The sequence below is a fragment of the Rissa tridactyla genome, chromosome 4 (assembly GCF_028500815.1).
Source record: "Rissa tridactyla isolate bRisTri1 chromosome 4, bRisTri1.patW.cur.20221130, whole genome shotgun sequence".
In the NCBI taxonomy this organism is placed as follows: domain Eukaryota; kingdom Metazoa; phylum Chordata; class Aves; order Charadriiformes; family Laridae; genus Rissa; species Rissa tridactyla.
Window position 1 is genome coordinate 44,655,250 of NC_071469.1, and position 19,573 is coordinate 44,674,822.

The 19,573-nt window shown below is 42.8% G+C and overlaps 1 protein-coding gene across 14 annotated transcripts in view; it reads right to left on the reverse strand.

Annotated features, from left to right (window-relative positions):
• The window catches only part of LOC128908283 (acyl-coenzyme A thioesterase 1-like), a 70,822-nt gene extending 51,289 nt beyond the window's left edge, over positions 1-19,533 (reverse strand). For 4 of the 14 annotated variants that reach the window (XM_054198151.1, XM_054198148.1, XM_054198147.1 and 1 more), the window contains exons 1-3: positions 7,152-14,545; positions 6,602-6,714; positions 5,760-5,809 (exon numbers count right to left, since the gene is read on the reverse strand). Coding sequence is in view for 3 of the 14 variants with exons in the window: in XM_054198155.1 (XP_054054130.1) it covers positions 14,545-15,147; positions 16,475-16,677; positions 17,987-18,440 (1,260 nt within the window). In the remaining 11 variants the exon portion in view is untranslated. Of the gene's footprint in view, positions 5,810-6,601; positions 6,715-7,151; positions 15,148-16,474; positions 16,678-17,986 lie in introns of those variants that run through there. The other 10 variants (XR_008465896.1, XR_008465897.1, XR_008465895.1 and 7 more) reach the window with 7 other exon arrangements.
• Positions 19,534-19,573: the final 40 nt, after the last annotated feature.

Genomic DNA, 19,573 nt, shown 5'->3' on the forward strand with positions numbered 1-19,573 from the left:
TATGAGATTGAAGCCCATCAAAGCACCTCAGAGTTTCAGTGAAAGATTTTTTAGATGATGAATGGCTTTTGAGAAACCAGAGCTTTTCTTTTCTTTTTTCTTTTTCTGCTGAAAAATCTGTTCGGAGTCACATGACGTGATATGATCACTTGCGGAGGCATGAAAGGATTGAAAACATGCTTAAATATGCTTTCAGTTTTTACACTTCTTTAATGAAAACCTAAAACACATGAAGAAAATTCTCACACAGATAAAAGCATTCCTGATTGTCTCCACATGGAACCTTATACTGGAGAACTGGGGACCCCAGCAATGAGGAACCATCCTTACAGGCCACAGACACACATTTGCTCCCAGAAGAACTACATTTCTTATACTAAGTCACCTTCCAGGTAGAATCATCTTGACTCTGCGATCTGCGCATGCTGTGACCCACAGAAAAATCACTCCCTATTTTTTATGTGTAGCGGTAGGCTCTTTCTTCCAGGAACACCACCTCATAAGGAGAATTTTGCACCATTCTACAGACAGAGTAACAGGAAAGCAGCTGAGACATGCACAAGCATTAGTCAAGTCATGGCCGTATGTACAATGATTTAGCCTGAACAGCTGGCTAGGAGGTCATAAAAGAAATGTGTTTTACTACATGAGTGCTAGATGAAATGACACTGTTGCCAAACTTGGCTAAGAGCTGGAACAGACACAGAGCATACATAGGATTTATGAGACTAACCTCTGGATTCCTTCCTGAGCCCAGGAAATTGCATTCCTTTGAGGTCTGGACTGATGTTCATTGATAAAGCAAAATCATGCTCTTCTGCAAGGAGAAGAAAAGTAAAGCAGAAGCACTGGAAAGCTGAATAGCCTTATCTGGAGAACTGAAAGGAATGAAGAAGGATAATAAATTACTCTCAAAAAATTCTATTCTCCTCTCAACCCAGAGGAAGGGAGAACTTGCATGTGCAAAGGACAGGGAGCAAATGGCTTCTCCATGTTCTTAAAAACTCAAGCTATTTTTCTTAAATTTGTGAACTAAAGGTAGCTGCCACGGCCCATTATCATCCTGTGTGTGGTGTCTGTTATATGGCTAATCAGGCAGACACAGATTATGAAAATACCCAGAAAGCAAATGAAGCAAGCAGAAAACAAAGTGGAGAGAGAAAATAGCTCTGGTCTGAGTATGACTGAACTCTCTCTGCTTAGGAGCTATTAGGCATCAGCATCTTCCAGGATCAAATCTTTCTCTCAGGCCTCAGAAGATGAAGAGGCCACATAAGGAGATGAATGGGGTTGACTTTTTCCAAGCAGTTCTTTTGCTAGTGGACAGTGGTTCCTGGGCTATGCACTTAGTAGCCAGAGACAACCAAAAAAAAGAAACAAGTTAATGTCTGTCTCTGGTCTTCCTTCCCCCTCTTCTGGGCATAATATTCCAGATAAATCAAGGGAAACACACAAAGGGCACAGCATAAGCCATATATCCCGAGGAAGCTAAATTACCAAAAGACTAACTTCACATTGTATGATGTGTAAGGTAACGGTTGATAAAAGAAAGCTGTCATCTCATTAAAACAAACAAACAAACAAACCAGGACTTCAGACTTCAAAACTTATTGGTCTAATGTGGAATAAAAATCGAGACTTTCTTCTGAACCCACCATAACCACCCATGTACCAATAATCGACAACCTGCTGTTGAGAACACTGGTCTGGGAAGTGAGAGAATTTAACCAAGCACAGCGGAGGCATGCGTCTCAGCCTCCTAACCCCCATGGAGAGCCCCAACTTTTAGTTTAATGGCTATTTCAAGGATGCTTTTAGCATCTTTCTTTAAGAGGATAAAACAGAGTTATGCAACTAAGTGCTAATCTTTTCCCCAGTGGGAGAATAAAATACTTCTCTTACCTCAGGATTCTCTAGCACTTAGAGAACAAAGGACCATGTTATTTTCATGCCTACATAGTGACTGAAAAATTTTAGTGGAATTAACAAGAAATGAAGCAAGTAGAATTTGTTCCTTTGTTTCTAGAGATCTTGAGAAAATGTCTATAACCTGTCACTAGAGGTTGCGTGATGGAAAGCAGTTATTACTTCTTCAGAAAAACATTAGTCGTCAGTGTCCCAAGACAATAACTCTACTAATAATAACTGATTTCAAAACCACTTAGTTATGAAGTATACAAAATACAGATTTCAGTGACTTGTTTCTAAGCAGGCATCGTGCCTTTTGGAGGCAGGTGAGACTGTCATTGATTGTCTTACAGAGAAATATAGATTCACCTTGTGGCTGAGTAATTGGCATTTTGTAACCATGCTTATTCTACTAATCCTGGAGCAGGCAGTGGTTACCGTTCGCTCACCTCTGGCACTGCACAGGGAAACCGACCATCTGGTCGGGACCTGAGCCACCTTGCTTTCACTTGCATATGTATGTCTTCTGGCAGAAGGAAATTTCTGCTGGGGACCCTACATTCTACAAAAAGCATACAAGTAATTACAAACCAGGTTTTTTTAATCTTCTGTTTTTCTTTTTCTTTCCACTCTCTGTTCCTCCTCTCCTTTCCAACACACAGTTATATAAACCCACATGCACACTCTCTCACACACTTCCTTATATGAAGGGGAGAAATTTAAGAATTGATACTCCTTGAATGCATTTTTTTTCTTTCTTTAGAAATGTGCAATTTACACCTTTATTTTAGTTTATTTTTTATTTTGCCCAGCTGGGCTATGATTGTGATTTTGGGTATTGCACATACTGATATTCCACTGCATGTACCGGACTGGAGTGAAATATTTCGACATATTTTCCTATCATAAAATAGAAACTAGTAAAAACACCACTTGTGAGACAGTAGCAGGCAACAGGGCTTGTAATGGATCACTTCTAGAAAGCCACCATGTTCGAGCTGCACAGTATTTTCTTCCACAGAGGTGAAGGATGATGGTAAAATATTGATGATAATAAGTCCTAGAAATCATTTGCAAGAGTGTAAGACACAACAAATGAGTGACTACAGGCTGAAGGCATTGACCTTTCACTGATCATAAGAACTCTGAACAAGCCTCTAAAGTAACTGAGACTGAGAAGGATAACAAGTCTTACGGGAGCTGTGACAGGAATATTATCACAGCAAACATAATCACATTTTTTATGGTCACATTTTAAAAAAATTACTTTCATGGTGAGTTTTGATTTAAAAGGCAAAAACCCTGTCCCCGATAAAATCCAGGCATGTTTGAAACAACCACCTTCCCTTTTCTATGGGGATGCTCCTGACATGCTCCTGACAAATCAAATACACAAATTCTTCTGCACGAAACCCTTTTGCCCTTTCTCCTTCTTTTTCTATACGGCAATGGGAGTCACACAGACTTGGACTGTGGTATCTAGTCTGATATGAAGGGCAGAAATAAGCTGGTACACAAAATAAAGCATCAGTCAAAAGTCAACCTGACATCCAGTTTTCCTAAGTATCACCTTTTTGCACTGTTCTAGTACAAGCTGACTAAAACTGCACTCTGTCAGGGTTTCGTGCAGCTGTTAGAAATCTCTCCTTGCTTCCAAGCAAAGGTTGGGTCAAAGCAAGGAAGATGTGTCGCAGCTGGCATATACAGGTTCACTCACTGCCACTTGCCAACTGCTTCTCTTGGGTTTGTAAATCTTCAGTGGGGAACAGCAAACAGAATGACATAAAAGTAATAACTGCTGTCTCCTGAGGAGCTACAGTTCTTTTCATTAATCAACAAACCACTTAGCTGTACTTTGACTTGTACCTACAGTACTCACAGTATTCATTCATTAAAACCATCCTAAAGATACCTTTAAGATCACCAAGTGCTCTATGGAATTATTTGCCTGCTAGGTCCAAGGGTAGCATCTTTTCAAAACTCTACTAGCTCCTCTCAGACTGGAATCTGTTTCTCCCCCCCAAAAAAATATTTCAGTTTCACAGTATGTACCTTCTTCTCTAAGAGAGGAATCTTTCCTGAACACCTGTCTCAACAGAACTGACTGGAACTGTGTTATTTGCTGCCTAGTTAAATTTACCCCTCGGTTTCCATGAAAGATGATGCCCAAGGCATGTACACATTCCAGAAGACAGGAAGAGGTACCACATGCCCTCCTGAGGTATTCATACATTTGCTAAAGGAAGTCTTTTCTTGCAGATGGGTGTCACGTTTGCTAATTTACCGTCAACAGGGACTTCCCCATTTTGCTAGGACTGATGATAAATGATTGCAAGTGGCTTGGTGAGCACTTCGCCAGCTCCCTCAGTATCCTTGGGTGGATCCCATCTGGCCCCACAGACTTGTGTATGTCTAAGTGGTGTAGCAGGTCACTAACCATTTCCCCTTGGATTATGGGGGCTTCATTCTCCTCCCCATCCCTGTCTTCCACCTCAGGGGGCTGGGTACCCAGAAAAGAACTGGTCTTACTATTAAAAACAGAGGCAAAGAAGGGATTAAGTACCTTAGGCTTTTCCTCATCCTTTGTCACTATGTTTCACCCTGCATCCAATAAAGGATGGAGATTCTCCTTAGCCCTCCTTTTGTCGCTAATGTATTTACAGAAACATTTTTATTGTCTTTCACGGCAGTAGCCAGATTAAGTTCTAGTTGGGCTTTGGTCCTTCTAATTTTCTCCCTACATAACCTCACGGCATCTTTGTAGTCCTCCTGAGTTGTCCCTTCTTCCAAAGGTCATAAACTCTCCTTTTTTCCCTGAGTTCCAGCCAAAGCTCTCTGTTCAGCCAGGTCAGTCTTCTTCCCAACAAGCTTGTCTTTCGGCACATGAGAGCTAGCTCCTGCACCTTTAAGATTTCCTTCTTGAAGAATGTCCAGCTTTCCTGGACACTGTCACAATAATCAATCACCAATACACACCCCAGCACAGTCTGTTTCATATGTTTGTTTATAAGCACGGACCCATAAGCAGGATTTTAACTTTGATCCTGAACTTACAGGGAAGGGTAGCATGTGATTGTGTTCTTGAATTACAATCCATCCTATAGAAAATAGGCAGGAAGGTTACGAAAGCTATCAGAATAATGAAAGGCTTCAGAGGGCTTTACAGCATTAACATTTACCCACCTCATACTACAAACAGGAATATGAATACTCACCATAAAGTTGCAGCCAGATATAGTTTGATAGATACACCACAAAGAATTTTTAAATTGCATCTATAAATTACATTTATATTGTAAGAAAAGAGACCACGGAGTTACTCAGAACAACAGTCCAATTGAGAGAAGAATCCCCCCATATGAATTGTCACTAACAAACTTTTCTTGCAAGACGAAAAAATGCCCTTAACAGCAAACATTCGCCTTCCAAACATACCTTTCACTGGAAAATAACATAGTCATGCTCCACTTTATAACAGACAGTGCACGCTTCACTGGAACATCCCCAAAGCTAAAGCAGCATGCTCTCCCTTCAATCCATTGGCAGCAGCCCAGAGCCACACACCAGGGGTTTAAGGGAGGGTTTACTGAGAGTTGGTGCCCACTTCTAATAATCAGGTCTCCGTCAAGTGAGAAAGATACAAAAAATAATTAATTCTTCCTCCTTTAGGGCACTGCTACTTCTGTCACAAGTAAGGGGAATGCCCTAAGTGCTGCAGGGCTATGGTGCTGCATGGAGAGACCCACAGCTTGCTCCTGACTTTTAAATGCTACATGATCTCTGTGCGGTTCAGCAGCTCCTAACACATTTTGATGCCCAAAACTGAAAAAGATTATTCCTCTTGTGCTCACCTCATCTAGAAATTCCTGCCTCCGAGAACATCAGCATCATGTATGTTACCCTGGAAAGAAGAAAGACACATAGATTAAATCCCTGACATAACTGATGGACAATATATGACTGTTTCCACATTAGGAACAGATGAGAATTTCCCCTTCATACAGATACAGTCTGCTGTGCTTTTTGAGGTTACGTTCAAAGAAACATTAACGCTTACTCACAGTGCGTTATATCTCCTAACCTACACAAGAAGCAAACGATGGTGTGTCTTAAGGAAAATCTCTTCTGCTTTGCACGTTTGCTTTCTTTACTAATCACTGCATGATTACTGCATTTTTTAACCACTCACGATCACTGCAAATCAGCAAGCCCTATTTTCTCCTTCTCAGTTGCTGAGGTAGCTTTTCATTTATCGTTTTGCAGTAAAGTGTAGAACTTAGGAACAACTAGGCAGGGTATATGTGCCAGAGCATGAACACAGGGAGGCAGCTGTGTCTGTTGAAGCAGGACTTGATATACAACTCCTAGAAATCTGAAATAGGACTCCATTACAAGAATAACCAAATTCAGGGCAAATGTCTTTTAAAGATAAGACTGGTTTCTCTGCTTCACCCCAGCAGACCATCTAGCCCAGTATCCTGGCTCTGCCAATGGTCAAAGAAGAGGTCCACAGGAGGATGCAAGAACAGGACAAGTCTGTTGTGCTAATTCTCCAGAATATTCTTCCAGACTCTTGTAATTTGTGGTTCTGGGACTCTGAGAGGCAGACGTAGTGTCTTTGAAATTAGTTAATCTTGATAGATTCCTCTTACATACATTTGTCCAATGCTTTTGTATTGCATTTAATCAGTACCTTGTATACATAGATGGTGAGTCACCGTGGAGTGGGCTTCTTCATGTGGCGTCGATCAGGGTGGGGCCCATTCTCATCAACAAAGATGCTTTGAAGACCAATGGGAAACATGGCTGACATGGTTGAAGCAAACGACAAATATATTTTATCTATTTGCAGATTTAAATCCAGTAGTAGGAATATTCCGTCCCTAGCACAAAGGATCAGTACAGTAGATCAAGTGTTCCTGTCGCACTCAGTGCCTGCCAGGGAACTGCTGACTGGTCAGCTGCCCAAATGCACTGAGTCCAGCTCATTCTCAAATTCTGCACAGTGTCACGGTGTAACTTCTAAGCCACTGGTTAATGCTCGAATTTTTAAGCTCAGCATCCAGAATTTGTAAACAAATGCAGCTTAATCAGTACATGTATTTATCAATGCAACATCAACCTAATCTGCGTAGGAGATTCTCACAAAGAATCAGATCAGACTGAAAGATTTGCCCTTTCATCTCGCTCCAAGCCCAATTGCACCACTTACATACATCACTATGTACAAATTGCACTGTCACCTGTGTCATTCTCTGATGTCACACGGGGAGGTAACCTCCAAATCACAGATGCGTCCCATTTTGCAAGTTCTGTCACCAGAAAATGAAAGTTGAGCGGGCTGGTTTTGAAGAACTCCTCTCCACAGGTACCTGTGTTCTGCTAGGTTGATGCTAATGGCTTTTCCCAGTGTTTGCTCTTGCTCAGTCGTAACAGTTGGTCGGTTTAGCCAGCACTTGGCTCTGTACCCAGTCTTGGCTGCTCTGTGACCTACCAGCTCCCTTACACACAGACATGGTCAAACTAGCTGATCGTTGCAGATGTTACTTTTAACCAAGCACAACCAAAGCAGTGTCATGTGCATTCCTTTCAGTAATAGCAAACGCAACTCAAACTGAACAACATGGAAACAAGGGCCACCTCCAGGCTCCCTTGGTATAATTCTAAAAAACTAAACTGGACAAAAACTTAAACAAACAAAAAATGCTTCAAGTAAACCATTAGCCCAGTCTGAATGACTCATCTGAATGGCATGTCACTCTCCTAATCTCACTTTTTGCTACTGAGATGCACCTTTCCAGTGTTCTTCATCACATACAAAACATGCCGAATACAATCATTAGCCACTATAAATATACTGCAACATATCTCATTCTCAGTGCCAGTGGCAGAGCATGCCCTGTAGTTTTACAAATCTTAGACTGGCAGAGGTGTTTCACTATACCCAATCTACCATGGCAAAGTTTCCTTCTGACCGACTTAAAGGTAGTTTGCCAGAAACAAGACCAGTTTGAGGTCATTTATCAACACGACAACATGATATCATCTGGTCTTCACCAGTCAAAGCATCACAGTTCCTCATTGCCAGTGTTATTGGGCCTTCTGGCTTTGGCCTTACATATTGCTGAGTGCTCCCCCTGCATCAGCAGATCATGCAAAGCACTGGGGTGACCTGGAATTGGAATGGCCTGGGTCACGGCCAGTGGGACAGGAGCAAGGCTGTGCAAAAGGTCAAGAAAAAAAGAGAAAGCAGACATCATGCCTTCAGGTGTGGGTAAGAGGGCCATAGAAAGAACAAGATTCCAAGGAGGCATGAAAGTGCAGAATTACACCTGCACATTGCTGATCTAAATGGAGCCTAGGACGTCTCAGCTTTACAGGGAGTGCTGCGCAGGCTGCCAGGGCTGTTACAGCAATTGGATGTGATATTTCTACCAAAAAGTACAGACCACTGACCTCTTCCCCTTCCACCATGACAGCAGTGATGTTGTCAGGTATCAAAGTAGTTTTCCTGCATCAAGACGACAAGTATCTCTGATCTGAAAGGAACCAAAGATGGGAGGGTGGCTGGAGCCAAAGTTCTGTGCAGCCAACGCCTAGGCTAGGAAAATTAATCTATTTTGAGTTAGTGCTTGATGTTTGAGAAGATCAGACTGAAACTATCCAGGGATGAACTCCTGCAGATGGCACAAGTTTACTGATTCAAAACTGTCTTACTGAATTCATAGCATATTAAAATGATGGAAGTGCATTTGAACTTTCTCTTCTAATTGAAGGCAGAGATAGGCACATGCTCTGTTCCTATGCAGGACATTTCCCTTGAACCATCTATCCAGTTTGTCTCCTATCTGATACACGTATTTCACAATTTTCTCTCCACTACTGAATACCTTACTCTTTCAGGACCAGATCCATTGTAAACAGGGGCAGCACACAATGAGCCACTAAGCGTTCACTTCACTGTATAAATAAACAGATCATAATTTAGAATCAGCTGGACTAATCACTAAAAACATAACTAAAAACTCTGCTAGAGTTACTTAATTATCTCGGTTTGGCATAAGGTCACACTGACTCTGAAAGGCACAGTACCGCTCACCCCCCCTGCTTCTCCCGATAACCCCATGTATGTTCCTGCTACTTCCTTCTCTGATCCAGCTGAACCTTTTAATCTTCTTTTGTGTTGTGTTTGTTGTTTGGTTTTTTTTCCACAGGATTACCTCTCAGTTAGATCAGCAAGCAGGAAAAAGGCATGACTATCCCTTTGGGCAGCAAGGTATTCTTAGAACAGTTAAACTGGAGCATAGAACCACACCTTTCACTAAAGTGACTTTAACGCAGACATACATTTACAGTCTAAACACAAGATGTTAGAAGTTCAGTGGCTTAAATCACTGAAAAGATACAAGCCTAAATTAACGGAATGTAACTCCTCTAACTATTTTTCTCTAAGTGCTATCTAGAATCAAAGTCCAGGCATTTTTAGGTTTAATGTAAATTTTGCATGGACAATTTTTTAAGACTCTGAAAAACAGTGAGTTTTAGCATTTTTATTTTTCGTCCTGGACAATGACAAATGGTGGGGATATTTTGCAGCAAATGCTGCAAGGAGCATCAGTTCACCAGAAACATTAATTTTCGTTCTAGCCAAACTTCAAAGTATCACTTTCTCTGCACTTACTACCACATTTGGCTCAGATTCCATTTCTGAATAACATGTATGGAGCACTAAAAATTGCAGATCAGTGATTTTTTCTGAAATGGTAAAATTATAAATTTCTTAGCAAAATACTAACACAGCAAAAATTTTTACTATTTTTATTTTGTCATTAAATGTTGGTCTTATCCCACAGCTCAATAACAAATGATCTGCTAGTGTGTTAGTGAACTGAGTAAGTTTTAAATTTAAAAAAAAAAAAAATGTCCCCGATCATCTTTAGACTTCCAAATACACACTGGAAACAGAAACAGGGAATGGAGAAAGGTCACTTCTAAATTACACCACACAACATATATTCTCCTCTTTCACTTCATTCCTTTTGTCCTGTGGCCACGTAACAACCTTGCTTGCAGAAGCCATCCAGAGACACTGCTTCTCCTGGGTGAGAAGCTACTAGTGTTACAGGAGCACGTTTGCGCTGAAATCTCCTCATTCAGCATGGTCCCTAGTAAAATTCCACTGAAGTCTCAAATACCCACTACTTCGGCAGAGGCACAGTGTTCGATGTATAGCTACTTCACAAAGATGTTTCACCTCTTCTGTACCTGTGGTTCACTTTTCTCTAATAAAGGCATTTTGACTACTTTCACTCTGGAGTTTCCTCCAAGTTATACTGTACGTGTATCAAAATGCTTCCAGATCAGCTTTAGTTTGTGTTCAATTAAATACCTGATACTTTTAGGTCTTCAGTAAAGAACATCAAGAACTTCTTTATTCCTCAGCTATACACAGCCTAACAACATGTATGGCAAAGTATGGGGAAAGAACCCCATAAGACTTTTCAAGAAGCTTTGGGAAGTAGAGAGGACACTGCCCCACGCAGTGTCCAAATGTTTCCAAAGTGTTAGGAGTCCCTGGAGCTTTTCATAGAATCATAGAATTGCCTAGGTTGGAAGGGACCTTTCAGATCATCTAGTCCAACCATCAACCTAACTCTTGACAAAAACCATCACTAAACCGTATCTCTAAGCACTATGTCTTTTAAATATCTCCAGGAATGGTGCCTCAACCACTTCCCTGGGCAGCCTGTTCCAAAGCTTAATATCCCTTTCAGTGCAAAAATTTTTCCTAATATCCAGTCTAAACCGCCCCTGGTGCAACTTGAGGCTGTTTCCTCTTGTCCTATCACCTGTTACTTGGGAGAAGAGACCAACCCCCACCTCTCTACAACCTCCTTTCAGGTAGTTGTAGAGAGTGATAAGGTCTCTCCTTAGCCTCCTTTTCTCCAGGCTAAACAATCCCAGCTCCCTCCACCACTCTTCATAAGACTTATTCTCCAGACCCCTCACCAGCTTCGTTGCCCTTCTCTGGAGCCGCTCCAGCACCTCAATGTCTTTTTTGTGGTGAGGCGCCCAAAGCTGGAAGGGTTACTGAGTAGATAGGACTGCAGGATGCAGCTATGTAAAGAAAACCATCTGCATTGTGATACAGAAAGCCCACAACGAAAAGGATAATTGTATCCAAAGGTCTCCGTGTGCAAACAGCCTGTAACCTGCTTCAGGGACACCTAGTTTAAAATAATGCTATATATGCTTCACATAACTTAGACTGCATTCACACGGATTATATTAGATTCATGGCGTCAGGGAAGTAAGGCAAAAGTAGAGGTTAGTGATGTTCCACTCAAGGACGTGCTTTTTCTCACCAGTTCTCTTCTTTTTGGGGTAGTCTCCTTTCTATGTAGAGAGACCACAAGTTGAAATAGAGCAAAGAAGGAAAATTTCAAGGATGAACTGGCAAATCAGCAATCTCTACCGTTGCCCTATTCCAAATCAGCTAGGGAAACCATCCTGCCCCAAAAGAGCACTGCAAGATGTACTGTTTCCTTACAATAAATTTGTTCATAGCAGCTTACATGTGGGGAGATTGCTTCTCTGTTTCCTAAAAGACTCATCACAAGCTTTTCTCATTCTCATAATAGATACGTAGCGCAAAGTGCCAAACAAAGGGATGACTGATGTAAGCATTAAGCCGAGATCTTTTGGTTCAAGCCAGTCCTTTGATGCTCTATTTTATCTGAAGCACTTTTCAACTACAAGCAGATTACAAGAATAGCTTTCCCCATCCAATTTTTATTATCAGTTGCGCTTGGCATAGGATGTCTTTTGCAGCTAAAGATCAATTATCTTTAATTAAATAACTTTCACATCGTTCTTGAATAATGTTGTCTGTACTCTGTAAGCCTAGAGAAATTATATGAAGCACCCTGAGTCTACAGGCTGTAATTAGCAGAATTTTTGTCACTAACTTGGAAAAAAATGTGATCTTAGCCCCATTTGTCTGTATCACCACTTCAGTAGAAGAAACATTTAGTAGTCAAAGTCTTCAGCAAAACACTGAAGAACACGTCAAAGAACAGGCATAAGCATTTTATTGAAGCTAGGCTATTTGCAATTATTTGGTATTAGTCTCCCTTCAGTTTCCAGTTTCCTGAAGATAAGTTTCAAACTCAAGTTTAATTTTAAAAGGCCAGCTGATTTAAAAAGAATTCCCAGTGCAATTGGGTTGGCTGGCATGTTTTCTTCTTTGCAAGTGGCACAAAGCTGCTCAGCTAAATCAGCTTTTTCCATCTTTTCTTGCCAGCTGCCATCCAAGTGATAAATAAAGGGCTTTTAACTGGGTAGCAAAGCTTCCATTCCAGAGCAACGAAACAAAGAGTTCCTATGTGCTCTTGTCATCTCCCTTCATCCTCTAGTTTCAACACTGTTTTCCTGCACCCGATTGCTGAATGTGACAACATAACAGACTGTATGAAAGCATCACTGACCACATAGTTGATTTACTGATGGAAAGTATTTTTCCTTTTAATGGTAGTTTCCTATAGTTGAAGAAAATGTACTTTCTCATTTGTAATTCCAAGTATATATCTGTAAACTGCCCACTGACGGCTGAGAAAGTTTGTCTTCCCCTCAGAAGGGACTGAAATAGATGTGTTATCCCACAGGCGGGAGAACGCCCCAGTGTACTGTATAAGCCTCGCTGTGTTCAGAAAAAACAAAAGAACCAAATTACTCGTACCACAGCCTCGTGCCCTGAGTCTGACGCAAACGTGGATGGACAACCCAGGGTTTTTTGACTGCTTCAATAAAATAGAAAAATAAGGGGAAAGAAAATGTCCCTTACTCAGACTGAAACGCTTAAATGGGTTTGACTTCACTTGTTGCATCACATTGCTCTTCTGCCAGGTCCTGCCCACTCACTAAACATCTGGAACAACCACAGTCTATGCAGGACATAGACACACAGGGGAAAAACAGAAACGAGGAAGAGGTAATAGCAGAAAACTTGATGGATGACCAGTACAGGTGAGCAGGAGTGAAACCTCCCCACTCTAACTGCTTACACCTTGAGCTAAGTGGTACCCATCCACCATTTTGAAGAAGGGCTGTGGCAGGAAAATTGGAAGTAAATGAAAGGGCACGCTCTGCATTGGATGTATTGAATGGACCTACAGCCCTTTGAGGGTCATTTTGAGTAGCCTTTGCTCCTTGAAGCACAATAACTAAGGGTATGGTTCTGCCCTCAGCAGGATCCAGGCTCCTGCAGGGCTCACGTCCCAGAAGAAATTGGAAACCAGGGACTACTGCCCTCTAAAAGGCAAGATTGTGCTGCCTCAGCGCAGGCAGAGACCCCCAGCTCCACCTGGCTTCTGTGGTCAGAATGGGAGCCTTGACTGCTCCAGGAAGCAAAATCGGCTCAGTTGATGTCATTTGATATCAAGAAAAAGCCAGCAAGCTGCTGTATGCCACTATCCCACAAATGCACAAGGTAGATCACAGCTGTCCTTGGCAGATTTGTTACCTCAGTAAAGGGTGAGATAATGCGCATTCTCCCCAGAAGGCAAGGTCAGCCCTCTCTGCAGAGTGGCATTTCCTAGCTGTCATGGAGCCCACAGCTCTCTGCCATAGTGGCAAGAGCGCAGAGACAGCCCACTCCACAGGGCTCCTGGGAATTCAGCAGCAGCAGCGGCTTTATTCTTCCTCCCCAAAACAGGGATAAACTGACTTTCAACATTCAAAAGAAGGTACTTAGCACATCTATATCACCCCCATCTTGAGCATTGTGCAGATGTCTACGGCAGACTCCCCCACTCCTCTTACCGATGGAAGGACTTCTGTACATAAATTCTTCGGCTAGGTGAAGCAGCAGCTTGTGACTACACCAGGATTTCTGCCTATGTATTATTTATAGGAATAAAGACAATTGAAGGCTTCATTCAGATAATTTCAAGTAAACTGTGCATACACACATACACAGTGTATTTATTGAGTAGTGCAGTGGAAACTTTACCCTGATACGTAACTTATCTGGAGTAAGCAGATAACCTGGTAGCCTGGATAAGATTCACTTCTGGTTTTTGAGGTACCAGAAAAAAAAATGTAATCACCGCACTTCAGAATAAGTCAGAAGGGTGCCTGATTACCCAGTTGAGATCAGAATTGCTGCAACCTTTTTACTAAGAAATGTGAGAAAATGATATACCAAGAGGAAAGGTGAGTGTACTGATGTGCCATCTCAAGAAATTGCTGTTTACATCTAGGTTAGTGAAAGGTGCAAGACTAAACAAGTCAATGGAAAACTCCTCCTATGAGAGTGTTTCCTGCTACCAAAGATGATGGTTTGAGATTGAGGGCAAGACAGTTCAGTACAAATGCAATCTGAATGATGGTATGCTGGGTTTTTCTCAGATGACTACAGCACACAGGCAGATCAGATGGTGCCAATCTACACTGCAGCTGGGGCCAGAAAACAACTAAAATTCAACCAAAAAAATGGGAAATTGTTTGGGGAATGAAAATAAACAACTATGCAGCAGTGGGGTTTAGAAGAAGGCAGGCCAGGAAACTTTCAATGAGTTTCCAAGATTCAGTGAGAGCTGAAATACCAACCCTGGTTAGCACCTTTGACAGCTTCCACTACAGCTTACTCTTAGGGATGTCTGAGTCCATCAAGTGTTGCCAGAAAAAGGCCTGTATCCTGTGCCAGGCATCTTCTTGGGCTTTGGCATGCTCCCTCCATTGCCCTCCCCAGTGTACAAATACCCCAAGCACTTTGTGGATCGAAGCCTGGCACAGAGGCAGGTATGGTGGCTCCAAGAGGTGCCCTGCTCCAGAATAGGAGCAAAACTCCACTTTCCGTCCATGCTGCTGAAGGCGCTGAACAGCATCCTGGCAATAGACGTCACTTTTCCAGTTTGTGTCATCCAGTCCAGACAGGAAGAGGAACTTTGCCAAGGACCTCTCCATAGGAATGCGACAGTCCCAAGTCGCTGGGTCCCTGTGATCATCCAGGACATCTGAGAAATCTACTAGGCCAGACTCGTCACTGATCTTCATCCTCCCCAAATCATACGGGTGGGGAGGAACAGTGAAGCCATCCACCCGCAGGGGAATGAAAGAATTAAAACCACTTCCAGATATGCTGACAGCTGCCTTGATTCCAGGTAGAAACGTGGCCATGGAAAGGGCTAGATCAGCTCCTTTAGACAAGCCCAAAACGCCAATCCCAGTATCCTTCACCTGAAACACAGTTATGAAACAACCATTATCAACTACTCCTCATTTCCTGGGCTGACGTAATGTCGCCCGTTCTGCTTCCTCACTCCTCATCCAATTAACACCACCCATATTTAACCCTTTACATCTCTCTATTCAGGTCACATCATTCCCATATCTGTCCCTTTGCTTAGCCTCCACAAGAGTGACTATGAATTCTACAGCTCCTCAAATTTTCTCCTCCTGTAACATTTTTTCTTCCTGGTGATCTCTACAGACAAAGCCTCTTTGCTCCCTCTACATCTTGGCTAGACGCTTGCTCTCAGTATTGTATCTTTTACTGCTCCTGCCTCCAAACCCCCTCAATCTTCTCTCCTCAGGTCCCCTTTGGAAAACCACGTTTTCATGGGTTTACTTGCATTGATTTTCTTTCATGCCGTTGTTTTTTGATACTCTCCTACAGCTGACCAACATGTTATCTTCTGTTTTGTCTTGAAACACATATGGTTCATTACACCTGAGGCTGAGTAAGCCCAACTACTATTTAAATCAACTTATTTAGAGTGAGGGCTCTTCACACCGAATTGATTTTGTAATGTGTGTCTTCTAATATACTCTGGAAGTTCCAGGGCTCCATGAGGAACAAGACAAACAAGCAAGGCTGAATTCTGCACTCATGATGGCTACATTCCTGGTGTCCACGTGCTAGAAAAAAAATAACTGTGAAATGAATATCACATTAAGTAGCATTCCATTCAAAGTTTAAATGCTACTTGATTTCTCTTGGTGTCTTTTGGTTTAAGTATAATGATATATTGCTAAAAAGTGTCCTTCCTATTCCACATACCTGTTCAAATACAGCCCCAGTTTCTTAAGACATGGCACACTTTCCAGTGCTGCAACCATAAGGGATTCTGTTGTTAAAGTGTTTTAGTACTGTCTTTTGAAACTTACTTAGAACTAAAAGCCTTTAACATTTCAGAAATAGTAAAAAAGTCAATGGATTTTTTTCCTTTCTAAAATCTTGAAAGACGCAAAAGGAGGGAAAAAAAATCATCGATTTCGTCCTTCTAGTCCAGGAACTGGTTTAATTTAATCTTACACAAACAGTGGTTTGCACAACACTCTATGGACTGTCATAAGATGCTGTGCAAAACCAGCTATCCAACTACTTGCAAAACTGGAACTGAGGACCAGGCTTTTCCATCTCTCAGATCATGCTGTCTTTCAGACAATGTTGTCTCCTTCTAACATCTCAGAAACTTGGATGCATTCAGTGACATACAGTATTTCACATTAGAAAACTGGAAAATAGTTTCCAACAGGATGAGCATCATAATTTGTCTCTTACCTGCTGCTGCTTCTGCAAAAAGTTTACAGCTTCCTCAAAATAGTCCAGTTCAAGAATCTCTGGCATAGCAGGGAGATCTTCAAAGGCCATGTAAGCAAGAGCCAGAGTCACAAAGCCTCTGCTAGCCAGAAGACTTGCTCTGTATTCAACAAGACCTCCTCCAGATCCATACAAATCGATAAGTCCAGGGAATGGACCAGGTCCTGCAATGAAAGAGAAAAGTTTCTACAGTTGTCCTTTCGGTAGTGCTCCCTCAGCACATATAAGGACAGTAGATATCAAAAGGAAATCATCCTCTGAAGCTTTCCATGGAGGTTCCTGTGCTCAGGCACACGCACAATCACCATAAGGACACTAATTTGGGTATTTCTTCTCTCTCTTAGGAATTCACAATAGGAAGTTCATACGTTGGGCATCCTTTTCCCGCCATGAGTTTCAGATGAAATTGGCCTAGATGTTCTCAGGCCATTGGGGATTGATGAACAAACAGTATCGCTGCATGAGCTGTGCTTCTTTTAGGAACTTTGCTAGCAGGTTTTCCAGAGACGGAATACCTGAGTTATGAAATGCACCCACAAATGCCAGCGCTGATCTTTGACCTATGCCAATTCAGGCTTCAGTCTGATCTGGGTAACTGCCCCTGGGCTTCTCAGTTTTCCTCCTGTAGCCATAGGACCTTCCTTTCCTGCCACTACTCTGCCCATTTTTAGAGCCAGAGCTCCCTTACAAGATTTGGTGTCACAGCAGCTGCAATGGACTTTTTGTTCATTACAGAGCAAGACATTCACATTTAAGAGATGGTCAAGGAACATAAACAGTTCAGGGCTCAGAGAAGCTTTACACAGGATCCAGTCTCCGCACTGTCTCCATATGGAGCTGTGGAATATGACACCTGTTTAATTAAAGACCTTGCTTTTCTCATTTCTCTCCTACCATCCTAAGTATCCCATGCAGTTAAGCTGCTCAACTAGGTAGAAACTTCTTTCTTTGTCTTTTCCTTATCCAAAGAGAGAGTCAGAGAGACAAGTCCAGAGCCTGCAGGAAGATCCGTGGCAGCTGTTGGAGTAGCCTAGGCTGGCTGCAGCCTGAGTCCAGTGGTCCCACCACACCTTGTCATTCCTTACTTCACGGCTGGAGCCATCATGCCTCACAGCTCTGCCGAAGACCAGGGGCCTCTTTGTCCCATCAGCTAAACAGAAGAGCTAACAAATAAACACATTTTTCCCCAGACCTCTCACTGCAGGAGAGGTCCTGACCCCCCTCAGCTAGAGCAAACAGGACATGCCTTGTATTACCATTGCTGCCCTCCCTGCACCCCCGCCTCAGCGCTTCACCCGCCTGGCCAACGCCTGCTCCCCCTGCTCTGCTGTGAGGATCCAAAGTAGCTAGACACAGGCTGAGGGAACCATTAGCTGAGGCTTCGCTCTGGGTTGCCAAGTGCATCCAGGGGCCATGGGACCCAATACGTTGCATAAGTCACACCTGGAAAACCAGAACAGAATTAAAACTCACCAGGAGGGAGGAAGAGAGTTGCTTTCAGACGACCTTCTCTGACCGAAATCCTCTTCACCCCCTCTCCTATAAACCATCGCTCATTGGTGCATTTTCCCAGCAAGTGGCTCATGTCCCCGTGTCCCTCATACACTTCAAAGTCCACATAGAAAGGGGTCAGGACGTTCCTCTTTGCCAGCCGCTTATAGGGCGCTTTAGACTGCAGAGACCACAGCAGCCCCATCGGCTCCACTCCTGAATAGCTGCCCCCCAGCGCAGGGGAGCGGCTGAGGTCGAGCTCTCCGCTGCTCCCAGCTCTGTAGCGAGCGTGGGCTTGGAAAAGCTCCCCGCTCTCGTCCACCAGGCTGGCTCGGAGGGTGACCGCCTGCTGTGGCAGGAGACCGGCCACACATATCTGCACGGGGTCATCAAACAGACACCTGGGGGAAGGCAGAACCGTCACCTGCACCGCCATCCCGGCTCTGCTGGCGGGGAGAGGAGCTGCTCTTTTTTTGTGGCGAGACACACGGGCTGCGTGGAAGAGGATCGTCAGGAGCCTGTCGCCTCTCAGGCTTAAAATCTCTGCCCAAAGTCCAGGAGGAACCACCGTGACTGCTTCCTTCAGCCCGCAAGCACGGTCTGCTGGGAGACGTAGTTCAGAACACGCCTCCCTCCAGGCACTTCGGCTCAGAGGTGGTACAGTAACACCATCCACTTGCACAGACAAAAGCTGTCATTTGTTCCTAGCGTGCGGTCTTACTTTTGGTTATAGAGTGAGACTAAATCAAAAACCCCAAAGTGACAAAAAGAGATATTCAAATTGCCTTTCCCTCTGTGGGAAAGTCCGGATTCGACTGCAGAACTGGCTTGGGCACCTTTTCCAAGGCGCAGCAAACACAAGCTGGAAAGCCTGATGTAACGTGACATGTTAATCTAGCTGGGAAACAAAGCCTGCCCTCAGTCCCTCTTGAGTTTTCAGCAATTTTTGGACAAGCACCACAAGGTAAAATGATGCTTTAAGCTTTAACTGTGTTTCTTAAAAAAATAAACAGACAAAATAAAAGAATTATTATCTTTTTTTCTTCGTAATAATCAATCTGGCCTAAAGGTTATCTGCATTTTCCTAATTAATATATGGAAAATAAATTTTCCCCAATATCACTAACATTTCTAAGGAACTGTTTGAAGATTTGATGATAAATACCAACTTTTGGTTTTCATAAACGACACTTCATTTTTGCAATGTCTGTGTATTTAATAGCCTTCTAGTCCTACTCTGTGGACCTCAGACACGTGAGTAGTCTCATCCCGTTCTGTGGAAATACAGATGGGAATTAAGGCTGCAGAAATAGGCACCTGGTTCACACAACTTGCCTGACTACGTGTTAGGTGGCAAGTAATGGCAAAAGAATGAAACAACCAATGAGCCTGCAAGCTGCAGAATCACGTCATGCCAGAACACCAGAGCTGATGTGCAGACTGACCGTAGATCTGGCAAAGCAACTCTAAAATCGCCACTTAGGATGTCAGACAATGCAGCTACATTTAAATACAACGGTAGAAAGAAATAAAAAAACAGCAATAAAAACATGTAGCTTAACATGGAAA